Source organism: Mobula hypostoma, chromosome 6 (assembly GCF_963921235.1).
Source record: "Mobula hypostoma chromosome 6, sMobHyp1.1, whole genome shotgun sequence".
In the NCBI taxonomy this organism is placed as follows: Eukaryota; Metazoa; Chordata; class Chondrichthyes; order Myliobatiformes; family Myliobatidae; genus Mobula; species Mobula hypostoma.
In genome coordinates this window covers 908738-928916 of record NC_086102.1, presented here as the reverse complement: position 1 = coordinate 928916, position 20179 = coordinate 908738, and the positions used below count along the sequence as shown (strand labels likewise).

Here is a 20179-nt window from a genome sequence, read left to right as displayed (position 1 = left end):
TCCAGCACATCCTCTTTCTTAGTATCTATGTGCTCAAGCTTTTCAGTCCGCTGCAAGTCATCACTACAGTCACCAAGATCCTCTTCCATAGTGAATACTGAAGTAAAGTATTCATTTAGTACCTCTGCTATTTCCTCCAGTTCCATACACACTTTCCCACTGTCACACTTGATAGGTCTTATTCTTTCACGTCTTATCCTCTTGCTCTTCACGTACTTGTAGAATGCCTTGGGGTTTTCTTTAATCCTGCCCACCAAGGCCTTCTTATGGCCCCTTCTGCTAATTTCCTTCTTAAGCTCCTTCTTGTTAGCCTTATAATCTTATAGATCTCTAACATTACCTAGGTCTCTGAACCTTTCGTAAGCTTTTCTTTCTTCTTGACTAGATTTACTACGGCCTTTGTACATCACGGTTCCTGTACCCTACCATAACTTCCCTGTCTCATTGGAACATACCTATGCAGAACTCCACACAAATATCTCCTGAACATTTGCCACATTTCTTCCGTACCTTTCCCTGAGAACATCTGTTCCCAATTTAAGCTTCCAATTTCCTGCCTGATAGCCTCATAATTCCCCTTACTCTAAAACGCTTTTCTAACTTGCTGTCAGTAGGTTTGTAAAAGCTTACCAATCCTCTGTCTTCCCACTAATTTTTGTTTTGTTTTATGGCTTCTCTTTTGCTTTTACATTAGCTTTGACTTCCCTTGTCAGCCACGGTTGTACTGTTTTGCTATTTGAGTATTTCTTTGTTTTTCAAATATATTTATCCCATACTTTCCTCATTTTTTTCCCCAGAAACTCACACCATTGCTGCTCTACTGTCATCCATGCCAACATCTCCTTTCAATTTACTTTGGCCAACTCCTCTTTCAAACCAGTCATTTCCTTTACTCCGCTGAAATACTGCTACGGCAGACTTTACTTTCTCCCTGTCTAATTTAAAGTTGAACTCAAATCATATTGTGATCACTGCCTCCTAAAGGTTATTTCACCTTAAGCTCCCTAGTAATATCCAGTTCATAACATAACATCCAACAGTATAACTGATCCCCTAGTAGATTCAATGGCGAACTATCTGGAAAGCCATCTTGTAGGCATTCAACAAACTCTCTCTCTTGGGATCCATTTCCAACCTGATTTTCCGAATTAATCTGCATGTTGAAATCCCCCATGATTATCATAACATTGCCCTTTTGACATGCCTTTTCTGTTTCCTGTTGCAATCTGTAGTCCACATCCCAGCTACTATTTGGGTCCTATGTCACATCCTTCTAATGATTTGATGCCATTCTTTACCAGTAGAGCCACACCACCCCCTCTGCCTGCCTTCCTATCCCTCCGATACAACGTGTAACCTTGGACATTCAGCTCCCAACTACAACCATCCTTCAGTCTCAATTCAGTGATGACCACAACATCATACCTGGCAAACTGTAATAGTGCAACAAGATCATCCACCTTATTTCTAATACTCCATGCATTGAGATATAACACTTTGAATACTCTTTATTTGTTACCCTTTTATGATTTTGCATCCCTAATATACTCACCCTGCTGGCTGCAATTATGTCCCATCACCTGCCTGCTACCTGTCTGCCTGATTGCACACTATCTTTACTTTTTTACCATCCGTGCTACCCTGAGTCCCATCACTCCGGTTCCTACCCCCCACCCCCGCCAAATTAGTTTAAACCCTCCCCAGAAGCTCTAACAAAACTTCCCACAAAAATATTGGTTTCCCTCAAGTTCAGGTGCAAACTGTCACTTCTGAACAGGGCATTCCCAGTGACCCCTGCACCAGTTTCTCAGCCACACATTAATCTGCCAAATCATCCAAATCATCCCTGACCCTTTCACCTGGGAGGCAACATACCATCCGGGTGTCCCGTTCACGTCCACAGAATCTCCTGTCTGTTCCCCTCACTATCGAGTCCCCTATCACTATCACTCCTTTCTTCTCCCTCTTTCCCTTCTGCACCACGGACCCATGCTCAGTGCCTGTAACCCGGTCGCCGTGGCATTCTCCTGGGAGCTCATCCCCCGCAACGGTATGCTTATTATTGAGAGTAATGGCCACAGGGGTGTCCTGTGCTAACTGCCTATTCACATTTCTGTTTCTCCTGACAGTCACCCAGCTACTCGTCTCCTGCAACTTCAGAGTGACTACCTCCCTGTAACTCTGATCGATTATCTCCTCACTCTCCCGTACAAGCCAAAGATCATCCAGCCTCTGCTCTAGATCCCTAACACGGTTTTCAAGGAGCTGCAGCCGGATGCACTTCATGCAGATGTAGTTCCCGGGGACACTCTGGGTCTCCCAGGACTCCAGCATCTGGCATGAAGAGCACACAACAGGCCTTTACTACATTAGATACAGAAAGTGGGGAAAGAAGAGGAACCTTAACAGATTCTTACCCAGAGTCAACGCCTCTTTTGAGCTGAAGGGTCCTTTGAGCCAAAGCATGACACGCTGCTCTCACCAATGGCCACCCTGGCTTGTCCCTTCTGTGCTTCACTGACCTGCAAGAAACCTCATTGCTGTGGCTTGCTTCTGCCATTGATGGCCCATAGGAATGAGCCTGAATGCCCACAAAACTCAGCCTGAATGCTGACCTGTGAGACTTTACAATATTCAATAGGTTTCAATAAGATTAAGATTCCCCTCCCCCACCCATTCTTCTGAACTCCAGCGAGTACAGACCCAGAACCACCAAACGTTCTTCATAGGTTAACCCTTTCATTCCTGGGATCATTCTTGTGAGTCTCCCCTGACCCCCTCTAATGTCTCATTCTTTGATACGAGACCCAAAACTGCTCACAATACTCCAAGTGCAGTCTGACCAATGCCTTATAAAGCCTCTGCATTACATCCTTGCTTTTGTATTCTAGTCCTCTCAAAATTGCATTTGCCTTCCTTGCCACGTATTCAACCTACAAGTTAACCTTTAGGGAATTCTGCACAAGGACTCCCAAATCCCTTTGCACTTCTGATTTTTGAATTTTCTCCCCATTTAGAAAATAGTCCATGCCTTTATTCCTCTCAGTACCTCAAAATCTCAACCTTAATAATAGATCCAAATCTTTCCAACCACTGAAGTCAAGCTAAGTAGCATATAATTTCCTTGCTTCTGCGTCCCTCCCTTCTTAAAGAGTGGAGTGACCCCACTCCATCTGCTTACTTGCTTGTCTTTTTGATACAAAGTTTATCCTTGGATGTTAACCTCCCAGCTATGATCCCCACAAGTCACGATTCAGTGATAGCCACAATGCCATACCTGCCAATGCCTAACTGTGCAACAAGATCATCTACCTTATTCTGCGTTCAAATATAACATCTTCACTCCTGTATTTGTCAGCCTTTTTCATTCTGGCCCCGTTACTCTTTACCTCATCCCATTGACTGCAATTCTGCCCTGTTTTCTGCCTGTTTTTCCTCACAGTCTCACTACACATCGCATCTACTTGAATACCAACTACCCTATCCACAGCCCTATCACTCCAGCCCAATCCCCCTGCCAAATTAGTTTAAACCATCTCTAGGAGCTCTAGCAAACCTGCCCACAAGGATATTGGGTCCCCCATCGGGTTCAGGAGTAACTTGTCCTTTTTGCTAGGTCATACCTTCCTCAGAAGAGATCCCAATCGCACAGAAATCTGAACCCCTGCCCTTCCCTAAAATCTCTCTTCCGGACCCCCCCCCCCCACTGTTTTCCTGACTTCCAGCTGTTCACTCTCCCCATTTTGAAAGCTATGGACCTAATGTGAGACCTCTGGTAGGCCTCCCACCCCCCACCAACAACAGTATCCTAAGCGGTCCACTTATTGTTGTGCAGAAGGTCACGGGGTATTCTGCGTTGGCTACATATTCCCTTTCTCTCGCCTGACAAGTCACTCAGGGGTGAACTTCCCTGTTACTCCTATTACCTTCTCAATTTCCCGTATGAGTTGAAGGCCATCCAGCAGCAGCTCCAGCTCCTTAACAAGGTCTCGAAAGAGTTGCAACTCTATGCACTTAGTACAGATGTAGTCACCGGGGAGACTGGCGCAGATGTGGACACCGGGGGGACTGTGGTGCAGATGTGGTCGTCGGGAGGACTGTGGCGCAGATGTGGTTGTCGGGGGGACTGTGGCGCAGATGTGGACACCGGGGGGACTGTGGCGCAGATGTGGACGTCGGGGAGACTGTGGCGCAGATGTGAACGTCGGGGAGACTGTGGCGCAGATGTGGTCGTCGGGGAGACTGTGGCGCAGATGTGGTCGTCGGGAGGACTGTGGCGCAGATGTGGTCGTCGGGGGGACTGTGGCGCAGATGTGGACACCGGGGGGACTGTGGCGCAGATGTGGTCGTCGGGGGGACTGTGGCGCAGATGTGGTCGTCGGGGGGACTGTGGCGCAGATGTGGTCGTCGGGGGGACTGTGGCGCAGATGTGGTCGTCGGGGGGACTGTGGCGCAGATGTGGTCGTCGGGGGGACTGTGGCGCAGATGTGGACGTCGGGGAGACTGTGGCGCAGATGTGGACGTCGGGGGGACTGGCGCAGATGTGGTCGTCGGGGGGACTGTGGCGCAGATGTGGTCGTCGGGGGGACTGTGGCGCAGATGTGGACGTCGGGGAGACTGTGGCGCAGATGTGGACGTCGGGGAGACTGTGGCGCAGATGTGGACGTCGGGGGGACTGTGGCGCAGATGTGGTCGTCGGGGGGACTGTGGCGCAGATGTGGACGTCGGGGAGACTGTGGCGCAGATATGGTCGTCGGGGGGACTGTGGCGCAGATGTAGACGTCGGGGGGACTGTGGCGCAGATGTGGACACCGGGGGGACTGTGGCGCAGATGTGGTCGTCGGGGGAACTGTGGCGCAGATGTGGACACCGGAGGGACTGTGGCGCAGATGTGGACACCGGAGGGACTGTGGCGCAGATGTAGAGATCGGGGAGTGTGGTGCAGATGTAGACATCGGGGAGACTGTGTGGCAGATGAATTCTCAGTTTTACTATTCTCTGGCTAAAAAAAATTCCTCCTTAACTCTGTTCTAAAAGGTCACCCTTCTATTTTGTGGCTGTGCCCTCTAGTTCTGGATACCCCCACCATAGGAAACATCCCTCCATATCTACCTTATCTAGTCCTTTCAACATTCGGTAAATTTCAGTGAGATCCTCCCCCCCACCCCCCCCCACTGTGTTCTTCTAAATTCCAGGGAATACAGGACCAGAGCTGCCAAACACTCTTCATATGTTAACCCCTTTATTCCTGGAATCATCCTCGTGAAACTCCTGTGGACTCTCTCCAATGACAACACATCCTTTCTGACATATGGGGCCCAAAACTGTTGACAATACTCTAAGTGCGGCCTGACTAGTGTCTTAGAAAGGTTCAGCATTATCCCCTTGCATTTATATTCAATTCCCCTTGAAATAAATGCCAACATTGTATTTGCATTTGCCTTCTTTACCACAGACTTAACCTGTAAATTAACTTCCTGGGAGTCTTGCATTAGGACTCTGCACCTCTGATGTTTGAACCTTCTCCCCATTTAGATAATAGTCTTCACTATTGTTCCTTTTACCAAAATATATTATCATACATTTCCCAACATTATTTCATCTGCCACTTTTTTGCCCATTCTTCCAATTTGTCTAAGTCCTGCTACAATCGCATTGCTTCCTTAGCACTACCTACCCCTCCACCTATTTTCGTATTATTCGCAAACTTTGCCACAAAGCCATCAGTTCCATTTTCTAAACCACTGACAAACAATGTGAAAATTAGTGGTCCCAATACCGACCACTGAGGAACATCACTAGTCACCGGCAGCCAACCAGAAAAGACCCCTTTTACTCCCACTCGCTGCCTCCTGCCCGTCAGCCATTACACTATCCATGCCAGTATCTTTCCTGTAACACCAGAGGATTTTATCGTACTAAGCAGCCTCATGTGTGGCACCTCATCAAACGCAATTCCTGTTCCTTCTCTGAGGAATGAGAATAATGTTCCTGCTGGCTGTCTGTAGCTCTGTGGTGGAACAGCAAACCAAAAATGACAAAAGAGGAGGACTTTTATTTATCACAAGCTCAGATTTATCCCAGTCTCCTAAGATAGATGCTCTCTGAGCTCCGTTATGGAAACAGATTACAAAGGGAACAGTGAAGATTCGAGTGTGTCTTCTGAAGAAATGCAACATACCATAAGACTCCTGGCAGTGCAGAAGGAATGCACTAGATGGCTCTAGGAAAAGAGCCCAGCGTAATGTGGGGTATAGTACACTCTCTCACCACTAGCCCCTGTCCTGTCAGCCTCCCCTGCCCTTGCTATGGCTGAGACTGCTTATACATTGACCACATTAGCTATCTCACAGCCTGCTGTACGTGACTGGAGTGGAGCCCAGTTTCTGCCATCTTGTGAGTGAATGATGAAGAACAGTGGTAGATGTAGGAGCCCCTTTTTAGATATGCTGTACCATTCATTAGATCATGGCTGGTCTTTACCCCGATCCCTACTCTCTCCCTGCATCCCTGATTCCTGAATCTATTGATTGGTACTTGGAATGAACTCAGTAACTGGGACGCTGCAGTGCACTAGGTTTAAAATCCTGTCATTTGGTCAGAGGAAGTGGGTTAGGTGGGTTTAAGGAGTAAACCTCCCTGAACATGCTCTTCCAGGACAGACAGCGTGGATTAGATAGAGTCTGGTTCTGGGGACGGGCGATATGACAGACAGACACCTGGGGATGGGCGATATGACAGACAGACACCTGGGGATGGACAATCTCTCAGACAGACACCTGGGGATGGACAATCTCACAGATACCTGGGGACGGGCGATATGACAGACAGACACCTGGGGATGGGCGATATGACAGATACTGGGGACGTGGGCGATATGACAGCCAGACACACCTGGGGACGGGCGATATGACAGACAGACATCTGGGGATGGACAATCTCACAGACAGACATCTGGGGACGGACAATCTCACAGACAGACACCTGGGGATGGGTGATATGACAGACAGACACCTGGGGATGGACAATCTCACAGATACCTGGGGACGGGCGATATGACAGCCAGACAAACCTGGGGACGGGCGATATGACAGACAGACACCTGGGGACGGGTGATATGACAGACAGACATCTGGGGATGGACAATCTCACAGACAGACACCTGGGGATGTGCGATATGACAGACAGACACCTGGGGATGGACAATCTCACAGATACCTGGGGACGGGCGATATGACAGACACTTGGGGACGGGCGATATGACAGACAGACACCTGGGGATGTGCGATATGACAGACAGACACCTGGGGATGGACAATCTCACAGATACCTAGGGACGGGCGATATGACAGACAGACACACCTGGGGACGGGCGATATGACAGACAGACATGTTGGGATGGACAATCTCACAGACAGACACCTGGGGATGGACAATCTCACAGATTTTTAAAAAAGGAGGGAGAGAGAAACCGGGGAATTATAGGCCGGTTAGCCTAACGTCGGTGGTGGGGAAACTGCTGGAGTCAGTTATCAAGGATGTGATAACAGCACATTTGGAAAGCGGTGAAATGATCGGACAAAGTCAGCATGGATTTGTGAAAGGAAAATCATGTCTGACGAATCTCATAGAATTTTTTGAGGATGTAACTAGTAGAGTGGATAGGGGAGAACCAGTGGATGTGGTATATTTGGATTTTCAAAAGGCTTTTGACAAGGTCCCACATAGGAGATTAGTGTGCAAACTTAAAGCACACGGTATTGGGGGTAAGGTATTGGTGTGGGTGGAGAATTGGTTAGCAGACAGGAAGCAAAGAGTGGGAATAAACGGGACCTTTTCAGAATGGCAGGCGGTGACTAGTGGGGTACCGCAAGGCTCAGTGCTGGGACCCCAGTTGTTTACAATATATATTAATGACTTGGATGAGGGAATTAAATGCAGCATCTCCAAGTTTGCGGATGACACGAAGCTGGGTGGCAGTGTTAGCAGTGAGGAGGATGCTAAGAGGATGCAGGGTGACTTGGATAGGTTGGGTGAGTGGGCAAACTCATGGCAGATGCAATTTAATGTGGATAAATGTGAAGTTATCCACTTTGGTGGCAAAAATAGGAAAACAGATTATTATCTGAATGGTGGCCGATTAGGAAAAGGGGAGGTGCAACGAGACCTGGGTGTCATTATACACCAGTCATTGAAAGTGGGCATGCAGGTACAGCAGGCGGTGAAAAAGGCGAACGGTATGCTGGCATTTATAGCGAGAGGATTCGAGTACAGGAGCAGGGAGGTACTACTGCAGTTGTACAAGGCCTTGGTGAGACCACACCTGGAGTATTGTGTGCAGTTTTGGTCCCCTAATCTGAGGAAAGACATCTTTGCCATAGAGGGAGTACAAAGAAGGTTCACCAGATTGATTCCTGGGATGGCAGGTCTTTCATATGAAGAAAGACTGGATGAACTGGGCTTGTACTCGTTGGAATTTAGAAGATTGAGGGGGGATCTGATTGAAACGTATAAGATCCTAAAGGGATTGGACAGGCTAGATGCGGGAAGATTGTTCCCGATGTTGGGGAGGTCTAGAACGAGGGGTCACAGTTTGAGGATAGAGGGGAAGCCTTTTAGGACCGAGGTTAGGAAAAACTTCTTCACACAGAGAGTGGTGAATCTGTGGAATTCTCTGCCACAGCAAACTGTTGAGGCCAGTTCATTAGCTATGTTTAAAAGGAAGTTAGATATGGCCCTTGTGGCTACAGGGGTCAGGGGGTATGGAGGGAAGGCTGGGTTCTGAGTTGGATGATCAGCCATGATCATAATAAATGGCGGTGCAGGCTCGAAGGGCCGAATGGCCTACTCCTGCACCTATTTTCTATGTTTCTATGTTTCTATACCTCGGGATGGGCGATATGACAGACAGATACCTGGGGATGGACAATCTCACAGACGCCTGGGGACGGGCGATATGACAGACACACACCTGGGGATGGGCGATACAACAGATACCTGGGGACGGGCGATCTCACAGACACACACCTGGGGACGGGCAGTATGACAGACACATTCCTAGGCTGTTCTGATGGTTCCTACAGCAAGGACAAGTTAAACAACTTCCCATCCCCGTCCTCCCTGGGAGCAATGGTTTCCCCTTCTGACAGAGTGATCCTCATTGCAACACCTGTCATTTTGTGTTTAGGTTACGGGGACTGATGAGCTGGGAGAGCTGTCCGTGAAACTCGACAGTAACCCCTTCGTCCTGGTCATGGATCATAAAGGTGAGTGTTTCCCATTGCTGACGTCCATAATCCCTCCCAGTAACACAACAAACCCCAGATCAACTCACCCCTCCCCCATAGACAGGCACCTCATCTCTCCCCGACGGTCCCTCATCCCTCCTCCACGGTCCCTCATGCCCTTCGTCCCACCCCCACGGTCCCTCACACCCGTCATCCATCCCCCACTGACTCTCACACCCCTCGTCCCTCCCTCACACCCCTCATTCCTCCCCGACGGTCCCTCCCCAATGGTCCCTCACACCCCTCGTCCCTCCCCGACGGTCCCTCACACCCCTTGTCCCTCCCCGATGGTCCCTCACACCCCTCATCCCTTCCCCACTGACTCTCATACCCCTCATCCCTCCCCCACGGTCCCTCACACCCCTCATCCCTCCCCCAGGGTCCCTCACACCACTCATCCCTCCCTCACTGACTACTTGAGAACTCCCCTTATCCCTTCTCCGATAACTGGTACCCCTCACCCATCCTCACTACTCGTGCCCCTTGTCCCTTCCCCCAACAATTGATAGCCCTTGTCCCTCCCTCAACGACTCGTCCCACTCATCACACCCTTACCACCCAGTTCCACAGACTCTGAAACAGATTGGACACTTATGTCAGTGGTAGGGAAACTATTCGAGATGATTAGTGAGCATTTTTAAAGCATGGCCTTATTGGGATATTTTGTGTTGTTTTCCGTGTGACAGGTCGTGTTACTGTTTTAATTGAGTTTATCGAGGAGTTGATGAAGGTAGAGCTGTGAATGTTGTCCACATGGATTTTAATAAGACTTTTGACAGGGTTCCTCATATGAGGCTTCTCCAGAAGATTTAGCTATATGGGGTCGAAGATCATTTGGCCATTTGGATTAAGCCTTGTCTTGTCCATAGAAATCAGGATAGTGGTGGAAGGGGCTTAGTTGGACTGGATTAGTGGTGTTTCTCTGGGATCTCTGCTGGAAATAAAAATGGATGGGTTGCTAAGATGAAGGTGAAAGATGAGTTGGTATTGTTGTGGATGGGATGGTGCTGTATGCAGTAGATCAACACAGTTGTTGGGGGAGTAAATGACCATTTAATCCAACCAAGTGTGAGGTGTTCTTTGAGAGATCATATCTAAAGTGAAAATATACAACTAATGGCAAAACTCTGAATGGGGGGGCGGGGGGGGGTCCAAGTCCGTAGTTCCCTACGCAGGTAGATAGTGGTAAAGAAGATATATGCGTGCTTGCTGTTATTAGTTGAGGCATCGAGTTTGAGTCAGGAAGTTGTGTTGCAGATTTATAAAACTGGTTGGTCTGCATCTGGAGTATTGCATTTAACTCTGGTTATTCCATCATAGGGAGGTTGCTGAGGGTGCAGGAGAGGTTTACCAGGATGCTGCCTGGTTTGGAGGGCACGTGCTAAATGAGAGGCTGGGGGCTGGGCACGCCTGGGTTGTTCTCTCTGGTGAATGAAAGCAGAGAGGAGATTTGACTTCAGTTTATGAAATTATAGGTAGCAGCTGTTCCCAGGGTTGAAATATCTGATAGCAGAGGGTATGCAATGAAGGTGCAAGGGGCAAGTTCAGACAAGTTGTGCAGGGCAGTTTTCTGACTGAACGGTGGGGCCCTGGGTTGTGCCATGTGGCTTGTGATGAAAGCGAATACTGCTCAGGAGTTTCAACGGGTCTTGGGCGAGGGTGAAGGGATTTGAACCATATCATTAGCTTAGTTTGGCATGTCACTGTGGGCCAGAGGGCTAGTTCCTATGTTGTACTGTACTGTTCTGTGTTTACTGACCGCAGTGTCTGTTACACTCACCCCCTCCCCCTATGCACGGCCTCACCCCTTCCCACTGCATCTGTGCCCTCTGACCCTGGACTCTGCTCCGTTTCCAGCTGCGGTGGGTGGCAGATGCCCAGCCCAGCCTGTGGTCACTGGTGTGGTAACTGCTGCGGACCTGCTGGACTTCATCACGCGAGAGGGAGTTGTCTGCGCACAGTGAGACGCTGGGACCTCTGCAGCCCACTACGCACAGGTTATCCATCCTCCACTGCGGTGCAGTCCCACTGCTGCCTCTTGCTGGAACCCTGCAATGAGGTGCAGGGCTAGTTTTGTATGCTGGAATTCCACCGTGTGAACCTGGACTCGGATGTGATCAGTGCTTACTCCTTTCGCGGTCTGTAGCCTTATCTCCACGGGCTTTATCCACTCTGTTGTCTGTGGGGCTCCAGTGTTGCCTCACAATTCACTGGCCAGTGCCAGTACTGAACAACAATAATGAAATGTTAATTAATGATGATTTCTGTAAGTCTCATCTCTGATGTAATGCAGACGGATTTAATAAAGTCGCCCTGATTGCTAACCGGAGCTGTGGTCACACACGATGGTGTTCTCTCTGACTGAGGCAGTGCTGAGTGATGATTTCAGCACCTGGATACATATTCACAACCACCCTTTCCTGTCTCACAAACAGCTGCCTCCCTAAGATTATCTGCCTTTTCCACACCTGCTCTTCTGCATCTTTAACATGGTTAGAGCATATTCTGATTGGTAGGAGGCAGCGAGTGGGGATAAAAGGATCCTTTACTGGTTGGCTACCTGTGACTAGTGTTCCTCAGGGGTCAGTGTTGAGACTATTTCTTTTTATGCTGTGTATCAATGATTTAGATGATACGAAGATTGATGGAGGGGCAGGTAGTGTTGAGGAAACAGGCTGCGGAAAGACTTAGACAGATTAGGAGGAGGGGCAAGAGAGCGGCAAATAAAATACTGTGTTGGAAAATGCATGGTTATGCACTTTGGATTTTCTTCACATTTGGAAAATAGTCTGCACATTTATTTCTACTACCAAAAATCTGAGATGCTGAGGGACTTGGGAGTCCTTGTGCAGAATATCCTGAAGGTTAACTTGCAGGGTGAGTCAGTGGTGAGGAAGGCAAATGCAATGTTAGCACTCATTTCAAGAGGTCTAGAATACAAGAGCAGGGATGTGATGCTGAGGATTTATAAGGCACTGGTGAGGCCTCACCTTGAGTATTGTGAACAATTTTGGTCCCCTCATCATAGAAAAGATGTGCTGGTATTGGAGAGGGTCCAGAGGAGGTTCACAAGGATGATTCCAGGAATGAAAGGGTTATCATACCAGGAATGTTTGATGGCTCTGGGTCTGTACTCACTGGAATTGAGAAGTATGAGGGGGGACCTTTCTAATGTTGAAAGGCCTGGACAGAGTAGATGTGGAAAGGATGTTTCCCATGATGGGAGAGTCTAGGACAAAAGGGCACAGCCTCAGGAAAGAGGGGTGCCCATTTTAAAACAGATGCGGAGAAATTTCTTTAGCCAGCGGATAGTGAATTTGTGGAATTTGTTGCCACATGCAGCTGTGGAGGCCAGGTCGTTGGGTGTATATAAGGCAGAGATTCATAGGTTCATGATTGGACATGGCATCAAAGGTTACGGGGAGAAGGCCAGGGTATGGGGCTGAGGTGGGGAGAAAAGGCCTAATTCTGCTCCTATGTCTTATGGTCTGATGTTATCTCAGTTTCACAAGTTCTTCTGATTTCTTGCTCACCTCAGAGAGAGAGCAGGAACACTTGGTTCCCTATTCTGTCTCAGGGAACAGTTTCCATCTCCTCTGCCTTCAAGATCTCTCACCTCTAATACAAACAGAAGCAATCCAGGGGAAGAGACAGCCGAGAGGGAAGATGCTGTAGATCCAGAACAACAGACACAAAGTTCTGGAGAAACTCAGCGGGGCAGCCAGCATCCATGGAAGGAAGTCTTGAGATGAGACCCTCATCAGCACGTCCAGACAGTTAATTTTCCTTCCAGGTTAAAAACCCAGAACGAGGCAAGAGGAAAAACAAGATAATCTAACTTGGCGGCCTCCTGTGATCCCCTTCATGATAGATAATAGTCTTCAACCTAGTCAGTTCATTTCTCAGACAACAATGAAAAGCATCAGAAAGGTTCTGGCAGTAACATCATCCTGGCAATAGTACTGGAGCTTTGGGCTCCAGGAATGAGCCCTCACTTAAACTGTTCCAATACAGCTACAACACTGGCATCTACTGACAGTGTGAAGGCTGTATTGTGCACCAGAAGTACTCCAGCCCATCCGATCAGTAAGACCGTAAGTTAATAGAGCAGAATTAGACTATTTGGCCCATTGAGTCTGCTCTGCCATTTCATCATGGCTGATCCAATTTTCCTCTCTCTCCAATCTCCTGCCTTCCCCTGTACCCCTTCATGCCCTGACCAATCAAGAATCTATCAACCTCTGCCTTAAATATACATAAAGACTTGGACTCCACAGCTGCCTGTGGTAACAGATTCTGCAGATTCACCATTCTCTGGCAAAGAATTTGCTCCTCATCACCACTCTAAAAGTACGCCCCTCTATTCTGAGGCTGTTGTCTAGTCTTAGACACTCCCATCACAGGAATCATCCTCTCCACATCCACTCATTTATTATCAAAGTATACAACTCTGAAATTCTTTTTCTCCAGATAGCCACAAAGCCAAGACAGACAAGAACTGCAGCACAATCATCTCCCCCTTCCCCGCACACAAAAAATGAGAAAGATTGGGTGGAAACACAGAATACAAAAAACCTATAAGATTCAGAAAGATCTGTAGTCCAAGTCCATGTCCAAAACACTGAAAACCTGTGTAACATTCTACAGGTACAGCAACAGCTGAGCACCACTCTGATAACAGTGCGATTCCCCAGTGATTAAAAGGCAGTCACTCCTTTCTGATAGCAGAGCGATTTATTGGAAGAATGGGCAAAAAAGTGGCAGATGGAATAGTGTTGGGAAATGTATGAAACATAGAAAACCTACAGCACAATACAGGCCTTTGGCCCAGAAAGTTGTGCCGAACATGTCCCTACCTTAGAAATTACTAGGCTTACCCATAGCCCTCTATTTTTCTAAGCTCCATGTACCTATCCAAAAGTCTCTTAAAAGACCCTATCGTACCCGCCTCCACCAGCATTGCCGGCAGCCCATTCCACGCACTCACCACTCTCTAAGTAAAAAAACTTACCCCTGAGATCTCCTCTGTACCTACTCCTCGGCACCTTAAAACTGTGACCTCTTTTGGCAGCCATTTCAGCCCTGGGAAAAAGCCTCTGACTATCCACATGATCAATGCCTCATCATCTGATACACCTCTATCAGGTCCCCTCTCATGTTCTGTGGCAGATGGAACCACTTCACATTTCTTTTCTATGCAGAGCAGGGTACGATCTGCTCCCAACACCTGCCAACCTCAGCACCTGGTATGAAGGTAAGACAGACAGGTGTGCTGCTTGTGGTGAGAAGGGAGCACTTCAACATATTTTGAGTACGTGCAGAGTCAATCTTTCCACGGCATGTGCACTTGGAGACATAACAACATTCTCAAAGTTGTAACAGAAGCAGTCGAGCAGAGAGTACTGCAGCACAACTTATCTCATGCCCCATGCTGCACAGAACATCGCATATTGTTTGTGAAAGAAGGCTCCAAGTCAAAGGTGTGCAGCAGGCTCACGACCAAGCATACTTTCTTCAGCCAGTGATTGGTGTGTCAAGGCCGACCTGGATGGGAAAGGCAGTTTCCCGGAGCAAATAGCTTTCACCACATTGCGTCCAGATATAATCGTATGGTCTGACACCAGTAGAGAAGCGGTTATTGGTGAACTCACAGTCCCCTGGGAAGACATCAATGAAGCCCATAAGCGTAAGTTAACCAAGTATGCAGAGTTAAGATCAGAGTGTAGAAACAGAGGGTGGAAGGTCTCATGCTATCCATTCGAAGTAGGCTGCTGTGGGTTTATTGCGTTCACTCTCCAGAAGTGGCTGTGTGACCTTGGCTTCACTAGAAGAGAGATCAAGTCAACCAGCAGGGCTGTAGCTGAGGCAGCAGAGAAAGGATCAGCATGGGTGTGGACCAAGTATGTTCAGAGGGGCAAATAGTCAGACAGTGTATACATTTTTTGTAAATCCTTCAGTAGTTGCATAGACACCTGAAGAGCAGACTATCTGTTGGATGGAAGTGACCAACAACTCTGATAGAGGCAGATGCCAGGTTTTTAAGCTCATCAGTGGGAGGTCGTGCTTTAGCACTGCAGGCCCACCACCTCAAGGGAGTCTTGATCATAAGTGGGCTGGAACTCCTGAAGACAGGTGGCAGATCAACTGATGATCCCACTGGTGATAGCACAGGACAGTTAACATCTTAGTCCAAGTGTATTTTTCAATTCACCTCTATCAGGTCACCTCTCATCCTCCGTTGCTCCAAGGAGAAAAGGCCGTGTTCACTCAACCTATTGTCATAAGGCATGCTCCACAATCCAGGCAACATACTTGTAAATCTCCTCTGCACCCTTTCAATGGTTTCCATGTCCTTCCTGTAGTGTGGCGACCAGATAATGAATTTTGGTAAAAGGAACTATAGTGCAGACTATTATCTATGTTTGTAAATGGGGAGAAGGTTCAAACATCAGAGGTGCAGAGGGACTTTGGAGTCCTCATGCAAGCCTCACAGAAGGTTAATTTACAGGTTGACTGTGGTATAGAAGGCAAATGCAATATTAGCATTTATTTCAGGGGGAATAGAATATAAAAGCAAGGAGGTAATGCCAAGATTTATAAGACACTAGTCAGTATACACTTATTGTCAACAGTTTTGTGACCCACATCTAAGAAAGGATGTGTTGTCATTGGAAAGTGTCCAGAGGAGATCCATGAATATGATTCTGGGAATGAAGGGGTTAACATATGAGGAGCATTTGGCAGCTTTGGGCCTGTACTCACTGGAATTTAGAACAATGTGGAGGGATCTCATTGAAACTTACCGAATGTTGAAAGGACTAGATAAGGTGGATGTGGAGAGAATGTTTCCTGTGGTGGAGGTATCCAGAACTAGAGGGCACAGCCTCTAAACTGAGGTGCGACCCGTTAGAACAGAGGTAAGGAGGAGTTTTTTTAGCCAGAGAGCAGTGAATCTGTAGAGTGCTGTGCCACAGACTGAGGTGGAGGCCAAGTCCATGGGTATATTTAAGGCAGAAGATTGTTTCCTGATCGGTCAGGGCATCAAAGGTTATGGTGAGAAGACAGGTGTACGGGGGTTGAGTGGGATCCAGGATCAGCCATGATTGAATGGCGGAACAGACTCGATGGGCTGAATGGCCTAATTCTGTTCTTATGTCTTATGGTTTTATCTACCCCTAACCAGTGATCAACAGGCAGTCTCCCTCACAGATAGCAGAGCAGTCCCCAACAATCAAAAGGCAGTCTGTCCTCTCCGAAAGCAGAGGAATTCCCCGGTGATCAGCCGCCACTCACCTTCTGCATTCGCCCAATGTTTCAATCTCCCTCATCACTTAATCGGCAAACAATAGCAACTTTAATTGGTGAAATGAAGTCGAACACCAGCTCATGGCCCATCCCACAGCTTTCTTGCATGCTACCTCTGCCTCTGGGAATACTCTCAGAGACTACAGAGCATTGAAATACACAAGTGACCTCCAAACTGCAAATACAAGGAAATCTGCAGATGCTGGAATTTCAAGCGACACATCAAAGTTGCTGGTGAACGCAGCAGGCCAGACAGCATCTCTAGGAAGAGGTACAGTCGACGTTTCAGGCCGAGACCCTTCGTCAGGACTAACTGAAGGAAAAGCTAGTAAGAGCTTTGAAAGTGGGAGGGGGAGGGGGAGATCCAAAATGATGGGAGAAGACAGGAGGGGGAGGGATGGAGCCAAGAGCTGGACAGGTGATTGGCAAAGGGGATACGAGAGGATCATGGGACAGGAGGTCCGGGGAGAAAGACAAGGGGGGGGAACCCAGAGGATGGGCAAGGGATATATTCAGAGGGGCAGAGGGAGAAAAAGGGAAGAGAGAGAAAGAATGTGTGTATAAAAATAAATAACGGATGAGGTACGAAGGGGAGGTGGGGCGTTAGCGGAAGTTAGAGAAGTCAATGTTCATGCCATCAGGTTGGAGGCTACCCAGATGGAATACAAGGTGTTGTTCCTCCAACCTGAGTGTGGCTTCATCTTTACAGTAGAGGAGGCCGTGGATAGACATATCAGAATGGGAGTGGGTTGTGGAATTAAAATGTGTGGACACTGGAAGATCCTGCTTTCTCTGGCGGACAGAGCGTAGCAGTTCAGCGAAACGATCTCCCAGTCTGTGTCCGGTCTCACCAATATATAGAAGGCCACATCGGGAGCACCGGACGCAGTATATCACCCCAGCCAACTCACAGGTGAAGTGTCGCCTCACCTGGAAGGACTGTCTGGGACCCTGAATGGTGGTGAGGGAGGAAGTGTAAGGGCATGTGTAGCACTTGTTCCACTTACAAGGAGGGAGATCAATGGGGAGGGGTGGGGGGGGGAACGAATGGACAAGGGAGTCGTGTAGGGAGTGATCCCTGTGGAAAGCAGAGGGGTGGGGGGAGGGAAAGATGTGTTTCGTGGTGGGATCCCGTTGGAGGTGGCAAACTGCAAATCACTGGCTCTAACAGTTCCAGAATCACATTCAAGATGAAAAACAAACATAAAAGAAGTGAAATATATGGTTCCATGACCTATCCAGAAGATTTCGATCGAAGGAGTGCTTTATATAGGCACCAGAAAGCCAATTAAGACCTTTCACCATTCAATAGATTTCAATGAGGTCATCCCTCATTCTTCTGAACTCTAGTGAATACAGTCCTAGAGCCATCAAACTTTCTTCATATGACAAGCCATTCAATCCTAGAATAATTTTGGTGAACCTCCTTTGAACGCTCTCCAATTTCAACACATCCTTTCTAAGATAAGGGTCCCTAACCTGCTCACAATACTCCAAGTGAGGCCTCACCAGTGCTTTATAAAGTCTCAACATTATATCCTTGCTTTTATAAATTCTAGTCCTCTTGAAATGAAAGCTAATGTTGTATTTGCCTTCCTCACCACAGACTCAACCTGCAAATCAACCTTCTCAAGTATCCCAAGTCCCTTTGTGCCTCAGATTTCTGTATTTTATCTCCATCTAGAAAATAGTCAGCCCAACCTCCCCCGCCACCTATCTTCATATTGTCTGCAAATTTTGCAACAAAGCATCAGGTTTCATCATCCAAATCATTGACATACGATGTAAAAGGAATCGGTCCCAACACAGACCCCCGTGGAACAACACTTGTCACTGGCAGCCAGACAGAAAAGGCTCCCTTTATTCCCACTCTTTGCTTCCTGCCAATCACTCACTGCTTTATCCATGCTAGGATCTTTCCTGTAATACCATGGGCTTGTAGCTTAAGCAGCCTCATGTGTGGCACCTTGTCAAAGGCCTTTTGAAAATCCAAGTACACAACATCAACCAATTCTCCTTTGTGTATCCCGCTTGTTATTTCTTCAAAGAATTGGAAAAGATTTGTCAGACAAGATTTTCCCTTGAGAAAACCATGATGACTGTGGCCTATTTTATGTGGCTTCAAGTACCCTGAGATCTCATCCTTAACAATCAAATCCAACATTTTCCCAAGCACTGAGGTCAGATGAACTGAGTCCTGATGAAAGGTCTCAACCTGAAGCATCGATTGTACTCTTTTCCATAGATACTCCAGCACCTTGTGTAAATTGCTTGGATTTCCAGCGTCTGCAGATTTTCTACTGTTTGTGATTGGCCTATAGTTTCCAATCTTCTGCCTCTATCCCTTTTCAAAGAGTGGAGTGACATTTGCAATTTTCCAGTCTTCCAGAACCATTCCAGAATAGTGATAGAACATAAAACATAGAATAGTACAGCACATTACAGGCCCTTCGGCCCACAATGTTGTGCCGACCCTCAAACCCTGCCTCCCATATAACCCCCCCACCTTAAATTCCTCCATATACCTGTCTAGTAGTCTCTTAAACTTCACGAGTGTATCTGCCTCCACCACTGACTCAGGCAGTGTATTCCACGCACCAACCACTCTCTAAGTAAAAAAATCTTCCTCTAATAACCCCCTTGAACTTCTCACCCCTTACCTTAAAGCCATGTCCTCTTGTATTGAGCAGTGGTGCCCTGGGGAAGGGGCGCTGGCTATCCACTGTATCTATTCCTCTTAATATCTTGTACACCTCTATCATGTCTCCTCTCATCCTCCTCCTCTCCAAAGAGTATAGCCCTAGCTCCCTTAATCTCTGATCATAATGCATACTTTCTAAACCAGGCAGCATCCTGGTAAATCTCCTCTGTACCCTTTCCAATGCTTCCACATCCTTCCTATAGTGAGGCGACCAGAACTGGACACAGTACTCCAAGTGTGGCCTAACCAGAGTTTTATAGAGCTGCATCATTACATCGTAACTCTTAAGCTCTATCCCTCGACTTATGAAAGTTAACACTCCATAAGCTTTCTTAACTACCCTATCTACCTGTGATGATTGAAAGATCATTGCTAATGCCTTCACAATCTCTTCAGCCACCTCTTTCAGAACCCTGAGTGTACACCATCTGGACCACGTGATTTATCTATCTTCAAACCTTTTCGTTTCACAAGAACGTTCTGCCTAATGATGTCAACTTCATGTGCTTCATGAGCCCTTGACACCTGGATGTTCCACCACACTCATCACTGATGTGATGATAGTGGTAGTCAATGCTTCTCAACTCCTTAGCATCGGCCTGCTCACAGGAGCCAAGGTTGGGCTCTGCCAAAGTCACTCAGTTCCTAACCATAGTTCCTCCTTGGACTAAAGAACTGAACTCCAGAGGAGCAGTGAGTGTACCTGTCCTTGTCTTCAGGGCAGTGTTTGACAGAGAGTGGCATCAAGGAGTTCTGCTGAAACTGGAGTCAATAGGAATTGTGTGAAAGCTGGACAATGTCCAGACCTGGGCTTGGAGGTGACAAGTAACATCAACACCACAAGATGTTAGGTACCAGCCCCTCAACCCCCAATGTTGTACTGAAC

At 47.6% G+C, this 20179-nt stretch overlaps 1 protein-coding gene across 2 annotated transcripts in view; it reads left to right on the top strand.

Moving 5' to 3' along the window:
• cbsa (cystathionine beta-synthase a) overlaps positions 1–11622 on the top strand; it is a 71864-nt gene extending 60242 nt beyond the window's left edge. For both annotated transcript variants that reach the window (XM_063050197.1, XM_063050196.1), the window contains 2 exons: positions 9188–9266; positions 11145–11622. In XM_063050197.1, coding sequence (XP_062906267.1) covers positions 9188–9266; positions 11145–11251 — 186 coding nt within the window. In that variant the 3' untranslated portion in view covers positions 11252–11622. The remainder of the gene's footprint in view (positions 1–9187; positions 9267–11144) is intronic.
• The last annotated feature ends 8557 nt before the right edge of the window (positions 11623–20179 follow it).